The 20174-nt window shown below is 39.1% G+C and overlaps 1 protein-coding gene across 2 annotated transcripts in view; it reads right to left on the bottom strand.

Annotated features, from left to right (window-relative positions):
- Positions 1 to 3861: 3861 nt before the first annotated feature.
- The window catches only part of tsc22d3 (TSC22 domain family, member 3), a 31985-nt gene continuing 15672 nt past the window's right edge, over positions 3862 to 20174 (bottom strand). Inside the window, exons 1-3 of one of the 2 annotated variants that reach the window (XM_077531801.1) lie at positions 6180 to 6514; positions 5696 to 5747; positions 3862 to 5305 (exon numbers count right to left, since the gene is read on the bottom strand). In XM_077531801.1, coding sequence (XP_077387927.1) covers positions 5048 to 5305; positions 5696 to 5747; positions 6180 to 6304 — 435 coding nt within the window. In that variant the 5' untranslated portion in view covers positions 6305 to 6514 and the 3' untranslated portion in view covers positions 3862 to 5047. Of the gene's footprint in view, positions 5306 to 5695; positions 5748 to 6179; positions 6515 to 20174 lie in introns of those variants that run through there. The other variant, XM_077531800.1, reaches the window with a different exon arrangement.

The raw sequence follows: 20174 nt of genomic DNA, 5'->3' as shown, positions 1-20174 counted from the left end.
GAAAAAATGTGTTTCAATACAATCAGTGTGAGCACCGTCAGATAATGGCAGCCATAAGTCCAATAAATAAACATTGACTTTAATTTAGTTTTGTGACCAACTTAGTTATTCAATTACTTGTATATCATATCAATATTTTCCATTGAAATGATATGAAATGTCGTTAATCCATCCATCTCTGCGGTCACTGTCCAAATACTTTTGGGCCCAACTGTATATACTGTACTCCTCATTTCATTGTTATTAGTCGTGTGTGGGTTTTCTCAAACAACTCCCATTGGAGAAATGCGTGAGTCACAGATGCTCATGTAAAGTTGTCAGCCGCAAAATCAGAGCTGCTGCAGAAACGAGCGTGTGCGTGTCACGATCGGAAGGGCAAGCACAACACGCCTCTCTTGACCTCCGCTCAAATGTTAACAGTGTCGATTATGCCTAATGCTTTCTTCGTGGGTGAAAATGTCATCGTGAAGTTGACATGGTAGGTCAGTTAGACGCCAAGACGAAAAATAGAAGTTCTGCCTAAACAAAAAAAGAATGTTCAATAATTCCCTGAACTTATTTATATAACATTGTTTGTACATGCAAATGCAAAATAAGTGTCCCCCTCACAGGTTAACATTTTAACCCACAAATCACACAACAGGCCTGTCAATAGACCAGAAAGTTTGCAGGGAGCTCTTCATGATAACTACTGACAGTGACCCTTCAGCTTTTAAACTGGAGAGCGCAACTGTGGCACAATTCCATATTATGTAACCGGCTGTCAGCAATCATTTGCAATGCTTTTGAACTACGTTAGCCTGGGTAAAGTCCTTCTTCATATTACAAGAAATGTGATCTGCATCCATTTTTTTTTACAAAATGCCGCCAAACATTTGAAGTTTGTTTTGTCGTGCTCTAACTTTATTTCAGGGGAAGCACAAGTCGTGTTGGTCCACCCAAAAAGACTAAATTCTCCCTCTGCGTGCAAACTTAACCACATTGAGGCAAAGCAAATGTATTCCAGCAGCACAATTAGGCTAGAATTTCCATCTGAAACACATGTGGATATGATGATTGGTAGCCACTTTTTTTTCTTTTTTTTTTTATTACATAACATTTTAAGTCCAAAACAATCTCTTTTCCTATGCGGCTTGATTGTGGGCAAACTTTAATCGAATGTTTGTTTCTTATAATAGTCAACCACTTTGACCCAAATTATATAACCTAAATGTTGGATAACACAAAATATGCCATCATTTATTTAGGTAGTATAACATGAAAAGTTAGACTCATCTGTCTGTTAACAAAACATTATTAGGGAAGTAGTTTGCAGGCAATGCATGGAATCAGTTCCAAAATGCAGGCAAGGCCCACGTTTGAGTGAGCGCGCCATGGCTGTTTTACATTAAAGCAAACATGTTTTGATGCTATTTTTACTTCAAAAGCAGCCGTGTTTGTTCAAGTCCTTCCCTATTTATGTTGATGATAAACTGTCTCATTTAAAAAGAAAAAAAGAAAAAAGAAAAAAAAAATCAGGACACTACAATTTCACTGAAAATCAAAAAAAGTACAAAAGTTAAACGTCTTTTACTGTCACTAAAATGCCATGAATCGTTCACCAAAATTAAAATGTACATCTGAACTCATGTCAACTTCAACCTAGTTCTGGTATGACGAAAAACACGCCTGCTAGCAATTAAGATGCGGATTGGAATGCAAACTTGAAAGGAAATAGGAAGAACATTAACAGTTAAATTCCTTTTTAATTGGTTCATTTAAAATGAATCGTCGCTGACTCGAATAAAAAAATAAAATAAAATAAATGCCGGAATGAGACCTGCGTACAATTGCGACAAAACAATGGGGCTGGCGAAATATGGCAGGATTCGGGACACAAGGCTCAAGACCGAGACGTCCCGGTTAAGCTCGGATCATTCCGTCATCCTAAATCAAGACAATATTATCTCTTCTGTTGCCATGGCGACCTCAGTCACCTAATCACTTCTTTGTTACACACAAACACTTACACTTCTTAAAACCAACTTGTGTTACAATGCAGACAATGTCAACACGTTGAGAAAATAATACTTTGGCCTACTGATCTCAATTTATGTTTAGTCAAGTCTACTATTTTGTTACACTCAAATATGAGTTTACCAACTATTGGGAGCGCTTGGGAACTGTACCAACTAACGGCGGGGTGGCGAAATATCACAGACTTCCAGCAAAAGTGAAAAGCAATTGGGAATTGCTACATTATATTAGCCTACATGTTAGCTAGCAAGCTACTTCCTTTTCTTATTCAGGCTTACTCTGAACGTGGTTGTGAAATGTAGTTTTAATGTAGGCCTATGTACGTCAATTTATAGTAATTTTCTAATATAGCCTAGTGACAGTCACTTGGTTTAGGCTGCTTTGTGCAAAGAGCCAATACAAAAAACAACTCCTGCTTGCTACTTTAAACAAATAATCCATTTGGTGACTTAAGAATCTGAAGGGGGCGGCACGGTAGTCGAGTGGTTAGCACGTCCGCTTCCCAGTTCTGAGGTCTCCGGTTCGAGTCCAGGCTCGGACCTTCCTGGGTGGAGTTTGCATGTTCTCCCCGTGCCCGCGTGGGTCTTCTCCGGGTACTCCGGTCTCCTCCCACATTCCAAAGACATGCATGGCAGGTTAATTGGGCGCTCCGAATTGTCCCTAGGTGTGCGTGTGCGTGTGAGTGTGGATGGTTGTTCGTCTCTGTGTGCCCTGCGATTGGTTGGCAACCAGTCCAGGGTGTCCCCCGCCTACTGCCCAGAGCCAGCTGAGATAGGCGCCAGCAGCCCCCGCGACCCTTGTGAGGAATAAGCGGTCAAGAAAATGGATGGATGGATAAGAATCTGAAGGTACTCATTTGTTTTGGTCACAATGCAAGTTTCACTCACCAAAGGAAAAAAATAAGGACATTGCGTTCACTGCTGTGCGATTTGATCTGTGGAAGTTCTTTTTGTCAAAGCCTCTGCTCACAGTACTGGACGGATGACAGTCTTGTGTAGGGAAGCCACAACATATGTTACACTCGGGCTGTGCTAACTGGCTGCCAATATGTCTGAGGGAAAATGCTACTAGGACAAACCAATCTACTGAAATCAGCATTACTTCACTATCATTAGTGGCCACCCGTTTTCTCACACTGGAAACGACGGCTCGTTTTGGAGACTTTCACCAAGACTTCATATAACTCTTTAAACAGCATAAAACGGTGGTTTTAATGAAAGCATATTTGTCTCAAGTAGGAGCCTCATGCCCTTGTGCGTCACCAGCCTCCAATTTACACATCACATGCTTTTTATTGTCAGACAGACTGCTGGCTCGCACAGCTGTTTACAAATCCACAATATTTTCCAAACATGTCAAGATGGACTTTCTTTGACCAGGAATGCACCGTTTGTTTTGCCTTGAAGGACACAGCGTGAATGTCACTTAATTCGAGTGCAGATTGATTTCTCAGCTGCACAAAATGAAGGCAGCATGTTGACACTCTTCCATTTTCCTGGACGGAACGTCCTAAAATTTGGGCAACAGTACACTGGCTGATAGAAAAATTGATCTGCTACATTACATTTAACAGTGTCAACTGTTATTGAATATTTAATTAGGCTAATGTGCTCTTCCACAAACTTATTGTCCAATAGAATGATCAATTTTGTCAGCGGCAAATTAGCAAAACTTTTTTTTTTTTATCTAAACATCATACAACTTTTATGGAAATGCCATTAACTTGTGTACCTAATGTTGTGTCCAGTTAGCACGCAAAAGTGCTTGAAGTCCCACTTGATGATCATTAATGTCTAAACTAAATGATGTCAGCAACATGGGTCAAATTAAGACAAAAAGACAGTGTTTGCATTATGTAAACACAAGGTTTATTGCAAATGTGCAGTTGTATCCAAAAAGAGTAGCAAACAAATGTTTTCTGGATACCTTACAGCAACAATACCGTTATCTTTACAAAACACAGAAACTTTTCGGACTAACTCGAAGCAAGACTTCTCCTGTGAAGTTTTAACACATGGTCCTGGTTGTTGGCTCTGTTTACTGTTGTGGATTTAAAAAAAAAAGAAAAAAAAGAAAAGAAAAAGAAAGTCTTTGGTAGTTCAGAAACAACAACAGCATCAGCAGAGCTCAAAGTAGAAATCAGTTCTTCTCTTGTACTACGTACAGGCACTGTTGTCGTGCCATTGTTTTTAAATTGACATCGGGGTAACAAAACGCAAACATTGAAAAGTCCACTGCTTGCGCGTTCACCCTGGGATGATTCTCCTCGCGCCTTCAGTGTCGGGAAAACAATCTCAGAAGAGCTTTTTTTTTTTTACAAAACAACTGATTTTGTCAAAAGTAAAAACACAGAAAATAAACGGAATATGGCAGGATGAATTCCCCCCACGGGCAGCAAGCCCCAACTGCAGACGATACGACAAATTATGAAATCAGTTTACCAGCTCGATTATACTGCTCTAAGCTTCACCTCTGCTCATCCTGTTGATTATTTTTTTTTGTTAATGTACGTCAACACGTAATACACGGAGGATTAAGTCCTTGTTAATGTGGAGCTGGGAATCCGTGAAACTTGCATATCAAACTCATCCACCAACTGGGGGCTCACCGCTTGTCGAAAACATCTTTAGGCGGGCCGACAGGAAGTAGCCTCACTTGTGCTCACACATTCCAAGTTAGCACCGGCAGGACCAGCCCAATCGAAAGCAAAAGGACAGTCGCTGGCAACCCCTCCGTCTGAAAGCAAGCGCTCAATTGTGTCCAGTGGGCCTGCTCTCGATTCTTTGCGCCCGGCGTCTGCCAGAAAGGCGCAGAATTGGACGGGATCGGAGGACAGTCCTGACACAGCGGCGGTTTGAAGTTTTGTGCTTATCAGAGTCAAGTTTTTGTCCCATCGGGCATTTGTGGCCACAACGCCATGCCCTCATTTCATTGCCAGTTTTTCAGCGGCAGCCATTTCTGTAGCGCAAAAAACATGGAGGTCCATTGCTGAAAAGGGACAGTGGCTCTGCCCGCCCCAAGGCAGAGCCACTTACACAGCAGAGCCAGTATTGCGGCTGCTCTGCTTCTCCGACGACATCACCTGCACGCCCTGATTGTCCAATGGGAGGAGAACATCTGTCGGGATTCGAGATTGGAACTTCTCCAGCTGCTCCGGACTGGCCAGGTTCTTCAGCAGGTAGTTTTCCCTCTCGAGCTGGTTGTTCTTTTCCGCCAGCTCCTTGATCTGCTCCTTGAGGATTTCCACTTCCTCCCGCACGGCGTACATGAGGTGGTTCTTGACCAGGTCCTGCAATGTCCAGGGGAGACAAGATAACAATGAATGGAAAAAAGATACAAACTTACTCAATAACAGTTGTTTTACTTTGCTAATAAATACAACTAATCAAAGTTGTTTATTCTTGTCTGCAGCCATTTTGGAAGAGCAAATAATATGTTCTCAATTCCTGGATATAAGTTTATCTTGTACAAAAGGTAACTTCAGCTGACATTTTCCTCAACTCACAAGTTCAAAACAAGTCAACTCAAGCGTTTGAGTATGTTGAACTTGCCACTAAAACGAGCAGTCAATATTAATACAAGTACATGGTCAAGCTAGGCAAACTGCAGCATTACATAACATGAAGCACCTTTTTTGTTTTGTACTGAATGTGTGTGTGTGTGCACGCTGCAAGCTTACCATTGCCTGCTCTATCTTGTTGTCAATGGCCACCACGCTAGCACCAGAGGCACTGCAGGAGAAAAACAAAAACAAAAAGAGAAACTGTTAATTCACTTGAAAACCACATAATAGTAGCCTCACTGTAAGACTTTTTTTTTTTTTTTTTCCCAGTGTGCTTCTTAAATGCACAGACCGTACTTTTTACACATAAACGTCCAAGAACACTGGCGACACAAAGCATTTTGGGCAGTTGGCCTCTTTGATGACGGTTACGCAACGGTTGCATACTGTGGCCTACATGTCATTTGCAGCATATTTTGTGATCAAATTAACAGTGGCGGAGAAAAAAAAAAAAAAGCATTGTTGAGATTTAAGAAGATTTGCGTGTAATATTATTGGTTTTGTGGCCCGACGACGCCTGCTTCAAATCAAACGCGTGACAATTTTCTTTATGGCCACCGCATTGAAATGTAATAATTCGTCCAACGTGACTGATGTTTACCTGTTGTCAAGCTTGACCGACACGACGTCCCCTCCGAGTAGCGAGGAGAAGAAAGATATTGAGAAATTGTGCAGCTGGTAGACGGCCACCTCCATTGACGTTTTAGCGAACATCTCCGTGCTCATGGTCAGTGCCAGATTCGTTTGGAAAATGCTTCTCGCCACGTTTGCGAGTGGTTTGCGTCAACTAAAATAATGCAAAGTAAAGTCCGCTTTTGGTTTCGTCGACGCACGAGCTGCGAGTGCAAGTGCGGTGTCGAGGTTGAGCTTCGCTTCTAAGCTGAGCGACTGTCGGGCTGTGCTATTTTCTGCAACCCTCCACTATATAAACGCCCTGGGTCGTGACGTCATGTGACGCGTGCATATTTTAGTCAAATTAGCTGATGGCTCCAGTTTTTGGGGTGGTGCGTTTGGGTTCCCTGGGGAAACTCGTAATTATATTTAACAAACACGTGTTACAGGTAAATAAACACTGGCAGCTTTTACATTAAAACTAAACGAAGCAATACCATTTTATTCAAATAACTAGATGGATGGAATCTAATTGTCTTTACAAATACAATTATTGACTGACATTTTCAATACAATTTGAGCATTTAGTAAACGTGGATTTATTTATTTATTTTTCATAGTTTCTGCATTGATCTCAGTAATTGAATTAATGCATCATTGGTGGTATTTCTAAATAAATAACATCATCCACTATAGTAAACTTCAGTTGAGTGGTTCAGAAACCTTTTATCCCAAATACCGCCAGCATTATATTCATCATATTTTATGCCCCAAATACCGCCAGCATTATATTCATCATATTTTATGCCATTGTAACATTATGTACAGTTTGAACATTAATACTTTGCTGAATTGCAAGAAAATAAAATTACTGTACTTAATTATAGTATTAAATTTAAACATATTACACGTAAAACTAAACACAGATTGTGCCTAAAAATGTGTAAAATCGTGCAAATTTATTGTACTTATGAAATACAACTCAGCTGTAGGTCTAATTGTTTTTTGTTTTGTTTTGCATGCACATCCCACAAAATACCATTAACAATATATGTACCACACTTTGATAATCATTTATTTAGTTATATTTGTATTATGCAATTTTAAGATTATTGCTGATTAGAAATATTATCTGATTATGCCTTTATATAAAAGCGGCAAGGACAATATTATTGGCAGTGATTTGTAATGACACAATGACATAAATAGATCTTTATCAAACAATGCACTATTAGGTTTTATTTGTTAATTTGCATGCAGGTATTTCAATTTGGGTCAGCCAAATGTTTAAACTTAAATGTAATTTCTTGTTGACACAGAATCACATACTTGTTTCACACTCGAGGACACATGAACGTGATAAACAACTTCCCAAGTCACACCTATCAAACAATACTTGTACAGAATGTACAGTGCTGCACCACCAAGTGCAACGTGAAGGTACTTTTCCATTGTGTCTTGAGGTGAATTTCCTCTCTCTCTCTGTCTGCACTTTATGGGCCTCTAGCGGTCAAATGACATATTACAACAGGCCATACTGAACTTGCAGCCAGTGATAGAAATTTTCCATGCGGCTTTTAGTGAATCCATAATTTAAAACTTCCGGCTTTTCCAGGCGGTGCTTTTCCATAGGGTGTCTTTAAAGAATAAAAATTTATTGTTTATACAGACCAGTCACATGGTACTTGCGTTTATCAGTAAGATGTTAGTCGAATGGAGGAATCAGTCAATCATGTGTGACCTTTTGACATCATTTATTTGAGCGTTGCAATTGTACCAAAGCCCATGCACAGTGCCAAAAAGAGTTTAGTGGTGCATATTGAGTGCACGAGGGGGGGGGGTGGGGGGGTGGGACCACACCTGTTGAACCCCCCAACACACACACGGTCGGCGCTCACAATTATTGCACAACACGGCTTGTTTTCACACGCTCAAACACAGTGAATGTGTGCCAGTGTATGTCACAATGTGTTCCCAATTGTATTGCTTGTAATAAATACTGTACATTGTGTTTTCTTTAGGATGCTTTTGTATGATGCCACATAAAACAATGTCAGCAAATCTGCTTCAATTTGCTTCTCCAGTTGGCCACAGTCCACAAATGTCCAGCAGTACTGAGAGCAAAAATAACTTTAAAAAATATATATAAAAAATAATTATCAGTAAAATTACAATTCATCTAATAGAGTTCTGTAAAATGAAACACATTCCTCAATGCATGGACTTGCCATGCCACATTAGCAGCACAAAAAAAGGACTGCAATGCAAACATGTGGCGTGTGAGGGCTGACTTTTGATGGGCTTTGTGAGTTTAAAGAGAGAGTCCATTCTCTGAGTCGTATAGGGCCCAAATGGCCGACAACTGTGACAGTACAGCTGTCAACTTTAATATCAAGCTCTGTTCTTGGGATGAAGGGTTTATCTTACCCTGCTACAGTAGTCCTATTTGGGAGCGGCGAGGTTGTCACATCCATTTGCTCTAGTTGGTTAAAGTCGCACATACATAAAAGTACAGACTCGGGTACATCTTAGTACTGCTCAGCTATTCCCAGTGCACCAAATGCAGTTGTCTAAGGACATAAACATACAAATTAACTCATTCACTGCCATTGACGGAAAAAGACGTCAAATGATGCATTTTTTTTGCTGGTCTGGCAATGAATGTGTTAATAAATAACTTTAAAAAAAAAATCAAAGTGGCCCTTGCAGCTTTCTATTTTTCTGTCTGTGGCCCTCAGAGGAAAAAGTTTGGACACCCCTGCTGTACATTATATCAACAATTTATAATTGATTCATTGATTTTTACCACGTTTAACTCATTCACTGCCATTGACGGAAAAAGACGTCAAATGATGCTTTTTTTTTTTGCTGGTCTGGCAATGAATGTGTTAAGAAAAGCTTCAATTAAATAAGTGTGTTTCTTATGACACTCCCAGATAAAATCCCTCCTACTTCTGTGGAAAATTTAACAGCCGGTCTATGTTTGGCATGTGCAAATCTGTTCAAAAGCTTGCAATGATGGGCCGCCCTTTCCATCAAATGTTCCCTGTGCTATAGCCAACTAGGTTGTATAACACTGTGATTCATCTTCACCAATAGCTGAAGACAACTCGGGTGGAACCATAACAGCAGCTTCCCAGCCTGTGGAGCCCTTTTTAGCCAGAGAGAAAAGTATGCACACCACCATTGCGCACACAAAAAAATGTCATCAACATTCACAAGAGAAAAACATCTCTTTTCCATTTCCACTTGTACTCGTACAGGCAGCAATGCAAGTTGCATGTTTGAGTACAGAGAGCCTCGAGGCTTGCTTGCCAAAGGCTGTCCAAGGGGAGCACTAAAGTGAAGTTGAAACCAATGAATGGCAAGTAAGAATGTTAAGGAAGCCCTAATCACGCTGTCTGTAATAGCTGGCAAAACCACAAAATTATCTACAATCAATATACTCTGTGATCAAGACTCATATCTGTATCATCATCAACATGTCCGCAACACTTCCATCAATGGTCTGCCACACAACTTACCGCCGATCTGGCCTCTTGAACAGACTCGGTGAGTAAGGAGGTGAGTAGCTGAAAGGTCTGTCATGATAGCCAAAGTGCTGAAGGTGACAGCCAAACCTATGGGGCGCTTCAGCCAGGTGGAAGGCGCATACCGACGGACGTTGAGGTAAATTAGCGTCGGAGAGACACGTGTGACGCTGTCCCATGTTGGCCTTTCGAGTAAGGCAGTACGCCTTTGACTGCGGTTTGTTGCCACAATGGCACAATGGGACAATTGAGAAGAGGCAACATCTCGGGACATGATTGCGTGCCATGCATGGACTGGCACAACTACCAACAGCGAACAAGAGGTTACGTTTGACATCATCTAAGCGACTCCCCTATTATTCGTTCTTTTACATAACAGCTTATGTAACAAGAAAAGTTTTATTTATTAATTTCTTTTTTCTTTTTCTTCTTCTGTCTATTATTATCCATTGGCTGCGGTGCTCTGAAGGCCAGTACATTTTCACATCTATTACAAACCACAAAAGGCAGCAAGCTGCTTGGACATGTCATGCAAATAGTCTTCACTGAAAGACGGACACATTTTAAAAAATTTAATTATACTCAAATGGGATTTTGCTTACGAGTGGTACATCTCAATCAGTTCTTATGTATTTGCATAAAAATATTGTAAGTATTTCATGCAACACTGGTATGTAAGATAAATATTGTCTGTCATTGTAACCTTAGATAAGTGTTTCACAATTTTTTATTGAGCCCAGACGAAAAAAAAATCACACATCAGAATGTATTGAATTTTGAAATGATGATGAGCTCATCTCAATTTACGCATAAATGTATTTATGCTATGTTTGAAATGTTGACCTGTTTAATTAACCACAAAGCAATATTGTCGAAGGAAACCATGACTCACAGTATTCTGTTGTATGAATGGTGGATACGCAGTTTTATTGTACCTTCTTTCATTACTTGTTACATAAAGTGCTGACTGACCTGATCATTCATTTGTGGCTTCATGCTCATACAAAAGGAACCAATCAACAGCAGAGATCATGCTATAACTAATAGCAATGTACAATTAGGAAACTATGGCCCAGTTACGTCATGATAAAATGACTTTCACCTCAATGGCAAGCAGTATAACTGTCTTAATAGGGCTGTCATTATCAGGCGCAAAAGTCCAACTCTCAAAGATAATAGCTTGGCCCACGTTTGGAAGCGGTTAAGTGATCGCACTAATGATCCATAGGAGTCACTTTACTATTCAAAGAGCAGGACGTCTGTTATGATATGTCTGTTCACAAATACAAAAAAGCCAGGGATGGGGAGGAACATTTTCCACACAAAAAGGCCTGAACAGATATTTGAGTACCAAACCTCAGGATTATATAAGCATACATGCACCTTGATGTCACAAATAAACTCCAAATACTGACAATATTCAAAAATAATGCAGCAACTAACAATTAAGCAAACTGGATTTGACTGATTGAGCAGGAAAAAAAAAAAAAAAAAAAGTTTGCATGGCATCTACGATGATGGCACTACTGGACCAAGTCCCAGAACAAAAGGTTAGCTGGGTCAGAACCACCTGGTGGCATTCATCTTCCTCTTTTCCTTCAGCATACTGTAGACTTCAGCTGCCGAGACTCGGTGAGCTTGCGCGTATACGTCTTACTTGAGTGTCGCTTGACTGTGGAATGTGGACGTGACTGCGATGTCTACACACTGTTGCACAAATTGCTTGTGATACGCGAAAACAGAAATACTACAATCCAGAAAAGAAATATTTAGATGCAAATCTATTCTGTTTTTGTTTGTGAATTTGATGTTTACTGCTACATTCACACATTAGCATATCCTCCCGCGTAAATGCTGTACGTTGCCAGTGTTTCCCATAATGACATAAGTGGCAGTGTCTGAGCCACATTGGGGATTCCTGGTTGGATTCACATGAAGAAATCAATTTAGCAAGGCAAACATTGTGGCTTTGGTTGTCAAGGCTTCACCAATAACAAGTGCTGGAAATAAACAGACGATTTGCATTCCAAAGTTGTGACTTTTTTTTTTTTTTTTTTTATAAACATGAAATTTAGCCAGCCAATCACATATATGGCATCAAACAGGAAATTAATATCGGCGTAATTCTTGTTGCAAACATGTAATTAGACCTTAAAGGAGGGAAATTCTCACAGGAACGCAAAAGGCCTCACAGTGAAAATGATCTGGCATGGTTTGATTAGACATGGCCTCTCTTGCCGACCCTCCAGCTCACGTACGATATTCCTTTAATTTCCCTGCTTCTCTCATCTAGTTCCAGACGGGCACGCAGCTGTGTGACCCGAGTCACAAACAACTGGGACAAACCCCAGGGGGAGTCGTGCCCTGTGTGAGTTTGCGGGCTTTGCTCGTGTTTGTTTGCCTGCAGTCGGCCACACGTTCTCATTCGAGCGCACCCCAGCATGTGCACCTTTTTCAAATGGGCTTTTTTGGTGCCCCGCTAACTCTTGCAAACACCGAGTACATTCCCACAGACTCCAGCAGACTTGCCTGCAGAGCTGTGGAGCTGACTGCTTGTCACCTGCGACATGAGGGCGACGCAACGGCGACGTTCCCATGGGTAAATGCAGACAATGTCATCTGCTGTTACTTCAGGGGGGGACTGAATGTGTTGACAGCTGGAAAAACCGCTGGCTATGTGGATTGTTTACAGGTTTTGTCAGTTTTAAATGTACTCGATTTAAGGCAAAGGTACGCGTAATGGAACCAATTAATATACAGTAGCTGTCTGTATTTTGTGAACATCTGGTTGTGTAGAATTTGCTATGCTTTGTCAAACTAACACCCCATATTATGTCCTTCTCTCTACAGATGTTGGTGCTTTCACACAAAATTCCACATCCGAGAAAGCATTGTTCCTACAGTCAACCTTCCTGATCTCGACAAGCCCAAACAAGCAACGCTATTCTCTTTCAACAAGAACACAAGTATGACGCAAATCATAATTCAATCATCTTTCATTATCCCGCATGTGGCACACTCCATTGGTGCCCATATTTGGTAATATTCTACTGTGGTGCCCAGACATGGGCAGGACTGCTAAGAAACCAATGGATATAGAAACCCAAGGATATACAATATATAAATAATATTGTATATCCTTATAATTAAATATATAAAACATACATAAACATTTTTCCCAACTGTCAAATGTGAAGTAAATGTAAATACCGTCCTAAATGCTCATACCGTACAGTGCTAAACGTTTTGGCTTTAAGAACTGATATTAAGAAGGAAGGAAAAATAAAGCTTCATGAAGCACTTGTGATATATTTTGACATATATATATATATATATATATATATATATATATATATCACAAGTGCATCATGATGCTTCATGAAGCTTCATTTTCCGAGCACTAGTAAGAAGAGGCATCTTAAAATTTAGGATAGGTGTCTATTGTTATTATATACTGTATAGTGAAATACTGTAATGGATATCCAACAGCATAAAAGAAGTACTGTTGTGGGAAACAAACAGGATCATTAAACCGTCAACGTTGAATGTTTAATCGCCGAGTGAAACAAAAAGTGCTTGCTGCAACTGATTGTTCCACTGCTCTCACGTGGGATCCGACCCCAGCTTTTGGGGGAGACTGTCACCCCGTTAGCACGTTATAAAAGAACACCATTGAGAGCTTTGATTGACTGCTAAGAACATAGCCTCTGTGCTGTAACGCCTAAAGCAAGTGTTTTCACATGTAAATATTCACACAGATTCAGGCAATCCATAGTTAACATTAAAACCGTTCGCCTTCAGGACTTTTCACCCAAAGGGTGTTCAGCTGGAAAAACAGTATGCCTCGGACTTTGTGTACATTTGTCGCTCTGTATATGTCCATTCATTCAATAAAAAAAAAAAAAAAACGGTCTCCGCTCCGGCAGTGGGGTGACATGAGAAACAGATGCAAAGCGAGAGGCAGGCCTGAAAAGCAGTTAGAGTTACAATGTGTTCACAATGTTTCCTCAAGGCTGTCTCAGTGTTGAGGATCTCCGACCAACATAGGACAGGCCATGATTTATCCGGTTTATTCTAGATGTGGGGCCCACATTGGGATTATTACAGGAAACTTGTAAGAATTGTTAATGATGAGCTGCTGTCAGATATAACATGAATCTATCAAATTGTTTAAGTGTTTGGCAAGCAGTGTTTGTTGACTTTTAATGAACTTTTACACACTACAAATTTGGATTCATTTCCATATTGTATATTTTTATTTAGAGCTCCACCCTTCAGGTATTAAGTGCAGTCGTAACCTTTAAATGAGAAGTCAACCATGTTCTCTGCAGCCCTCCTAGTCTAAACACAGTATTCTGATTAATATTGCATTTGTAGAATATGAGTTAAAAAAATCCACATTTTACAACTTGCTGTTGACTGAAATTGACATCACAGCCACGGCTCATCGGTTTCCTGAAGCTTTAGCCGTGATTGGTCGTTACCTGAGCCCTGAGCAACCGTGATGCCATTTTCAGTCGAGAGCAAGTGACAAAATGGCCGCCCCCTGAGATGGATACAAGTGGATTGCACACAGTATTGAGTAATTTTTCCACTATCACAAATTAACAACGTCCTGGCAGTCTATCACTATTATAGATCACTAAAGTAGATGATTAAGACAGAGAATCCATTATTCTTATAACAAGATAAGCAACATACACCAAAAGGTCATACACCAAAAGGTCAAAGTTTATGCTTCAATTACTATTTATTATGTCTGTAAAGACTTACATAATCCCCTGTCTGTCTAAGAAAGAAAGTGCATCAGCAAAACTGCTATAGCTATGTAATATAGTTTCCTCAACGTATGGCCTTAATCTATCTACAGCAGAGAGGCCTGAATAAATCAATGTGATTGATGCTGCAGGCGTTACATAATAGCACATGTGGTTCTTTGTGATGGCTAGGAAATGTCACCGAATGTTTATATGACTCAGATTCATTGCAAGGATGCCTTTATGGTTATTAATACACATATTGTTGACATGTATCCAATTTGCGTTGTATTTCTACTGTAAACATTTACAAAAGCGTTCATAATATGCCAGATGATGATCTTATATGTTGAAAAATGAAGCTTGTTGTGCTTTTAACTCATTCACTCCCAGCCATTTTCACAGAAGCAATCCCGTTCGCTCCCGGCTGTTTGACTGGATTTTGACTGATTTTGCAAGGCCCACAGAATATTGTGTTCTATTGCTATAAAAGCATGGAACCTATCAAAAGAAAGATTAAAGTCTCTTCGTCAGGAAAAAAAAAGTATGTTTCTATCTGTTTCCGTTTTGCAGCAATTAGCATTAGAAGAGAGCTAAGTTTCATCAGTTTTCACAAATCTATTTAAAATTGTAAGTAATTTAGCTTTTTTTCTACATAGCCCTGGTTGATCTCCTTTGCTCTGCTGCCACCTGCTGGCCGTTTGTGTAATAACTACCATTTGTGCAACTGTTCTTTGCGGTTGAGAGGCTACATCAAAGCCTTCTGTATGCTCTAGCATAAAAAAATAAAAAATAAAAAAAAACGTATAAATACGTCTTTGGGACACTTAAAACATTTTTAAAAAACTTATTTACACGTTATTGGGAGCAAATGAGTTTTAAATGTGTCTATGGCAATACAATTTGTGCTCATGACTGCAACACATTCTTGTATTGTCAAAGGGAAATTGCAGTTCACAGTGATTAACACATTGTCTTGGTTCAATGCAGTAATTAGTTATAATTTAATCTCTAAAAACAATATTGTCATTATTTCTGTTCTTCAAACTTGCTCTATTCAATACACGGGGGGTAATATAATTACCAAAACCCCTATTCTGAAATAAAAGCTGTTGCTTGAACATTAACATTTTGACCTCCAAAAACGTTTAATAACGATCAGTAAAATCACGACGTATATTGCCATAAACGTTAAATAACGTCAACAATTTTTATTTTTTTTTTATTTCTCAGTGCAACGTCTAAGTGCAGCGCTGCCTGGTCAATGGGTTGTGGAATCTAAAACACTCTAAACTATGGCCAGCAGATGGAAGCATTGTATCTTTTTTAGTCAATGATCAAAGCCTCTGTCATATCAAAGTTTTTCTTTGATAACGTCTGGCAGTAAAAGAGTTGATCATTATATTCATGACTTTTAATGTATCAAAAACAAAATATTGCTCAATAATAGAAATTCATTGAATGCGGGGAGAACTATTGCTCCCTCTAAGGAACAAACAGAAAACATTTCAACTTGGGACGCTTGAACTTGTAGTTGGCCACATTACACAAGAATTCTTTAGATTTTCCTAGATTCCAAGTTGCACAGATGAGCAAGTAAATACAATCAGCCGTTGCGTTCGCCGTGTAAAAGTTCAAGTAAACACTGCTGGCGTGTACGTGACGGTTCCAAAGTTCAAGACACCATTATTGTGTGTATCACATTTAGCAGGCATGCCAAGAACAAGACGAGCGACGCACGGCTGTACTTGCAAAGGTGTGCATTCAAGCATGGACGCCAACAACACAACAACTCATTTTCATGGCGTGCGGGCAAAAATAACCGACACGCACAAGTAAATATAGGATACGTGATCCTTAGAACTGCAGACGTACAAAGCATGATTAGGTCACTTTGTCACTTGTCACAAGGTTAATTTGACTTCATGTACTGTACTCGCTATATATTCTTGATGCTCCACACGTCAACATTGGTTATTAAATAGCTTATCAACTGGAGTGATTCCAGTTGCAAAATCTCTCATGGGATTTGTCCTTTGTTCAAGAAGTGCGTAAGAGGTCTTTGTTGTTCAGCAGGTGCGCACGTAAGCGGACACCTTATCTTTATGCACAAACTGCAGCAGTCACTCATTCGCTCAGGCGACGATAAATCACCTTCCTAGTAGAACGTGACAAGGAATTTCAATTATTTACATTTTACTTCTTATATGGTATTCTGTATCATTTCAAATCCACTCAAAGGATTGACTCTGAAAGCTCAAGGCAGAGGTCATGGGGGGCAAATAGGGTGATGCACTCAAGCAATGAATGTGTTTAACTGCTTGTTAAACACAGTATATAAGATATAAATCATTAAAAAAAAACAATACATTATAATCCTACTGAAGTAGATTATACCATATCTTCTACTGTCTACTGTATCATCCGGAGATGGAAATACTGTCTGAGAAGCAGGAAGCTATTTTAGGGAACTACTACAGGATTTGCAGAACAGAAACAAAATCCGGCATTTTCTTTTTCCCACACCCTCGTGATCTATCAGTAGTTCACACATTTGACATAAGTCTTTGTTTCAGACAAATTGCCAAATCCACATTCATCTAATGTACTTTAATTATAACGTTAAATTTAATTATACAACAGTCAAACCACAATGAGTTACTGCCAGGTAGTTCCATCCTCAATTAATAGGAACATTAACAGCGGGACTTTATCCTTCCTGAATGTGTCATAAAGATAATGAAACTGTTCATGGTAACTTGTGTCTCTTGTCTGCCACCTTGTGCACAGTCATTAGTCCTGCTCCTTCTGCCTCTGTGCCTTCATCTTGCGCCTCAACAGGCACACCTCCTCCTCCTCTTACAAATCTATTGTTATTCCTGTCCTTCCACACCGTCTCCGAGCAGTAAATCCCATCTGACGTGCTTGAGCACGGCCTCACCCTGACTCGGTGTCAAGGTAATTATCCCGTCTCCGACCTGTCTTGTCACAGCGCTCCCTGTTGTCTGGTACATTTTCAACTATTTCGGGCACAGGTAGACAATCCATTGTGTCATGCAACCTGCGAGAGGATGTTTGCCACGTCAAGTTCTGCAGCACTCATAGGGTTCATATATAGCATGGCTGTCATACTTTAGCTGTTTACTTTACATCAGTGCCACTGTGGGACTTCCTAAGGTCCTGCACATTGAGCTATATAACAGGGACGGGCAACTTAGATGTGGAGGGGGCAACAGTTTTTCATCAGTACTACTGGGTGAGCTACACAGGACCATTCACTCCCTGTATGACAACAACAAAAAATGCTATTTTAGATATGGACACACTATGAGCTAAATCGTCCTCTTAATACATCAAATTTTTGATTATACATTTCTCAATGTTTAAAAGATCAACTGTCCTCGCCCAACAACAAAGGGTGTGACTCAAACTAAAAAAACAAAAACAAAAAAAAAACAAAAAAAATGACATATTGTTTTTTCTTTTTTCAATGCAAACGGCTCTCTTGCATAAAAATTACTATTCAAGGATGGCACAGAATGGTTAATTAAGCAATAAACCAATATTAAGGGCAAGAACTCATTTTGTGCATTTTTATTAACAAAAAACCTACTCAAAATTGTAATATTATTGATCTATTTTAGTTGTGTATATCATTTCAAATCTGCAAAAAATGATTAAGCCCACTCACGTAGCATAGGGCAGTATTAGTCAGTGCAAGCACAGCTAAGCATATCTCCATCTAGTGTTGATTGGTGATATTACAACTTAAAACTATGCTCTTTCCATGAATATTCACATTTTGGCAGCCATAATTGACTTTTTTTCTGTTTTCACATTTTCATTTTTTTTTTTCCCCCATCCTTCTTGGAAAGTGTATGTTGACTGTTCATTACGTTTTTTTAAGATAAAAAATAAAAATAAATAAATAAAAAAAAGAGCTGTGTAAGTGCATATTTTATTATTTATTTTTTTTTCACACTTTGGATTTTCCCATTTTTTTTAAAATAGTCATGGGGCCACTCAGTGTGGTCACGGCTGCATCCCTTTAACATTATATAACATTAAAATAATATAAAGGACATTAAACAATTTCATTCATTTTCCTTTTTCAACTGTATGATTATCCTAAACAAATACTTTCTGACATTCAAAGTTAACAATGTGCTCCAAGAAATGTGTGTTTCCTCAAACACAGAGATAATGCAACCACATTTTGATGTAATGGTTCCGCCATTTGGCTGCAACACTCCATGTTACGAAAGAACATCCTGACTCAAGCTCCATTATGTAAAAAATCTCAAGATAAATTCTGTGAAATACTGCGGTAGTGACCTTGAATCACATAATTTAGTGGTCTATAAATGTTTATCTCGGACAATTTCAGAAAAAAAGCATGATTTCGCCTATAATAGAAATCACTGGACTATCAAGAAATAAGCCTGTCTATTACTCTAACAATAAACAATGGACCCTCAGAATTCAAATGGTTCATCAGACAAACAATTTGAGAGTTCAACTAAAATTACCTGGAAAATGTTCACATCCGCATTCATAACTTTACTGAGTCATACACGTTTACTATTACCGGCAGCGGCAATTGTTTTTGCCCTCCCATGACAATTTACTATGTCAAAATGTCATATAAAACATTGCAAGGTCCAACCTTTAGCGCCACAATTGAATTTAAAGACATATAACATTGTTTATTCCGTACAATTGCTTTAATGTTTATTATTGTTTTGTCTCTGTTACCTTTCAGGCTCATTTTCAAGATGGCCAGCCAAAAGAAAAAAAGTCTTACAATGGCACGATCTTATTTAGCGGACAGATGTGCAAATTATAACAAACAAGATTCAACGATATTGTCTTTGATCAGGAGGTCACCTGGTTAGTTGGTTGGTAGCAGAGAGAAGCAACAAATAACAGGAAAATACAAAAATGAGGAAGAGAGAATGAGAGGAGGAAAGCGACAGAGGTAGAGAAGGCTTTCGCAGCTGTTGTTAGGTGGCGTTTCCTCTGATTGGAGACTTTGGCAGTACTCCCAGTTCTTGAGGTAAACAGTTCAACATTGAAGACATTTCACTTGACCTGAATGCCACATTAGCTTTTTAGCAGGAAACCATTGGGCAATGTAAACCATTCTTTAGTGTGAAGATGTATTTGTGTATCAATGTTTTTATTTATTTTTTGTCTATGAGCATATATTGTAGTGTAGATATCTGGGGATGAAAAAGTTGCTCACTATACCATTGCAGACATCTACAAAAAAAAAAAATAGAGAGAACCTCATATAATGGGATGAAGGTGATAAGCAGCATTCTCAAGTCTATTTGTCCTTCGGCATGTCTCATTATACTTATGACGGTTACATACTTTTTAAAAAGTTACTGTGGTCCAAAATATGTATTTATTTATTTATTTATTAATTATGACCCTGCACTGTCACTCATAAATGAAACAGCAAAAACTCATTCTCACTTATGTATAGCCATAATAATACAATTCCATATATACTTTACTATAATTGCATTACTGCCCACATTGTATATATTGCAATTTGCACTATACAGTACATTGCAAATGTTAGCTATTGATTTCCAGTCCAAATTAAAACTATCTAAAAATAATAATGTGAAGTTGTGCATTTATTTAAATGATTGATTTTATAGTCATAAAATCTGATTGTTTAAGTCA

The sequence above is a fragment of the Festucalex cinctus genome, chromosome 9 (assembly GCF_051991245.1).
Source record: "Festucalex cinctus isolate MCC-2025b chromosome 9, RoL_Fcin_1.0, whole genome shotgun sequence".
Taxonomy (NCBI): domain Eukaryota; kingdom Metazoa; phylum Chordata; class Actinopteri; order Syngnathiformes; family Syngnathidae; genus Festucalex; species Festucalex cinctus.
The sequence above is the reverse complement of the archived record's forward strand: the minus strand, read 5'-3'. Positions and strand labels throughout refer to the sequence as shown.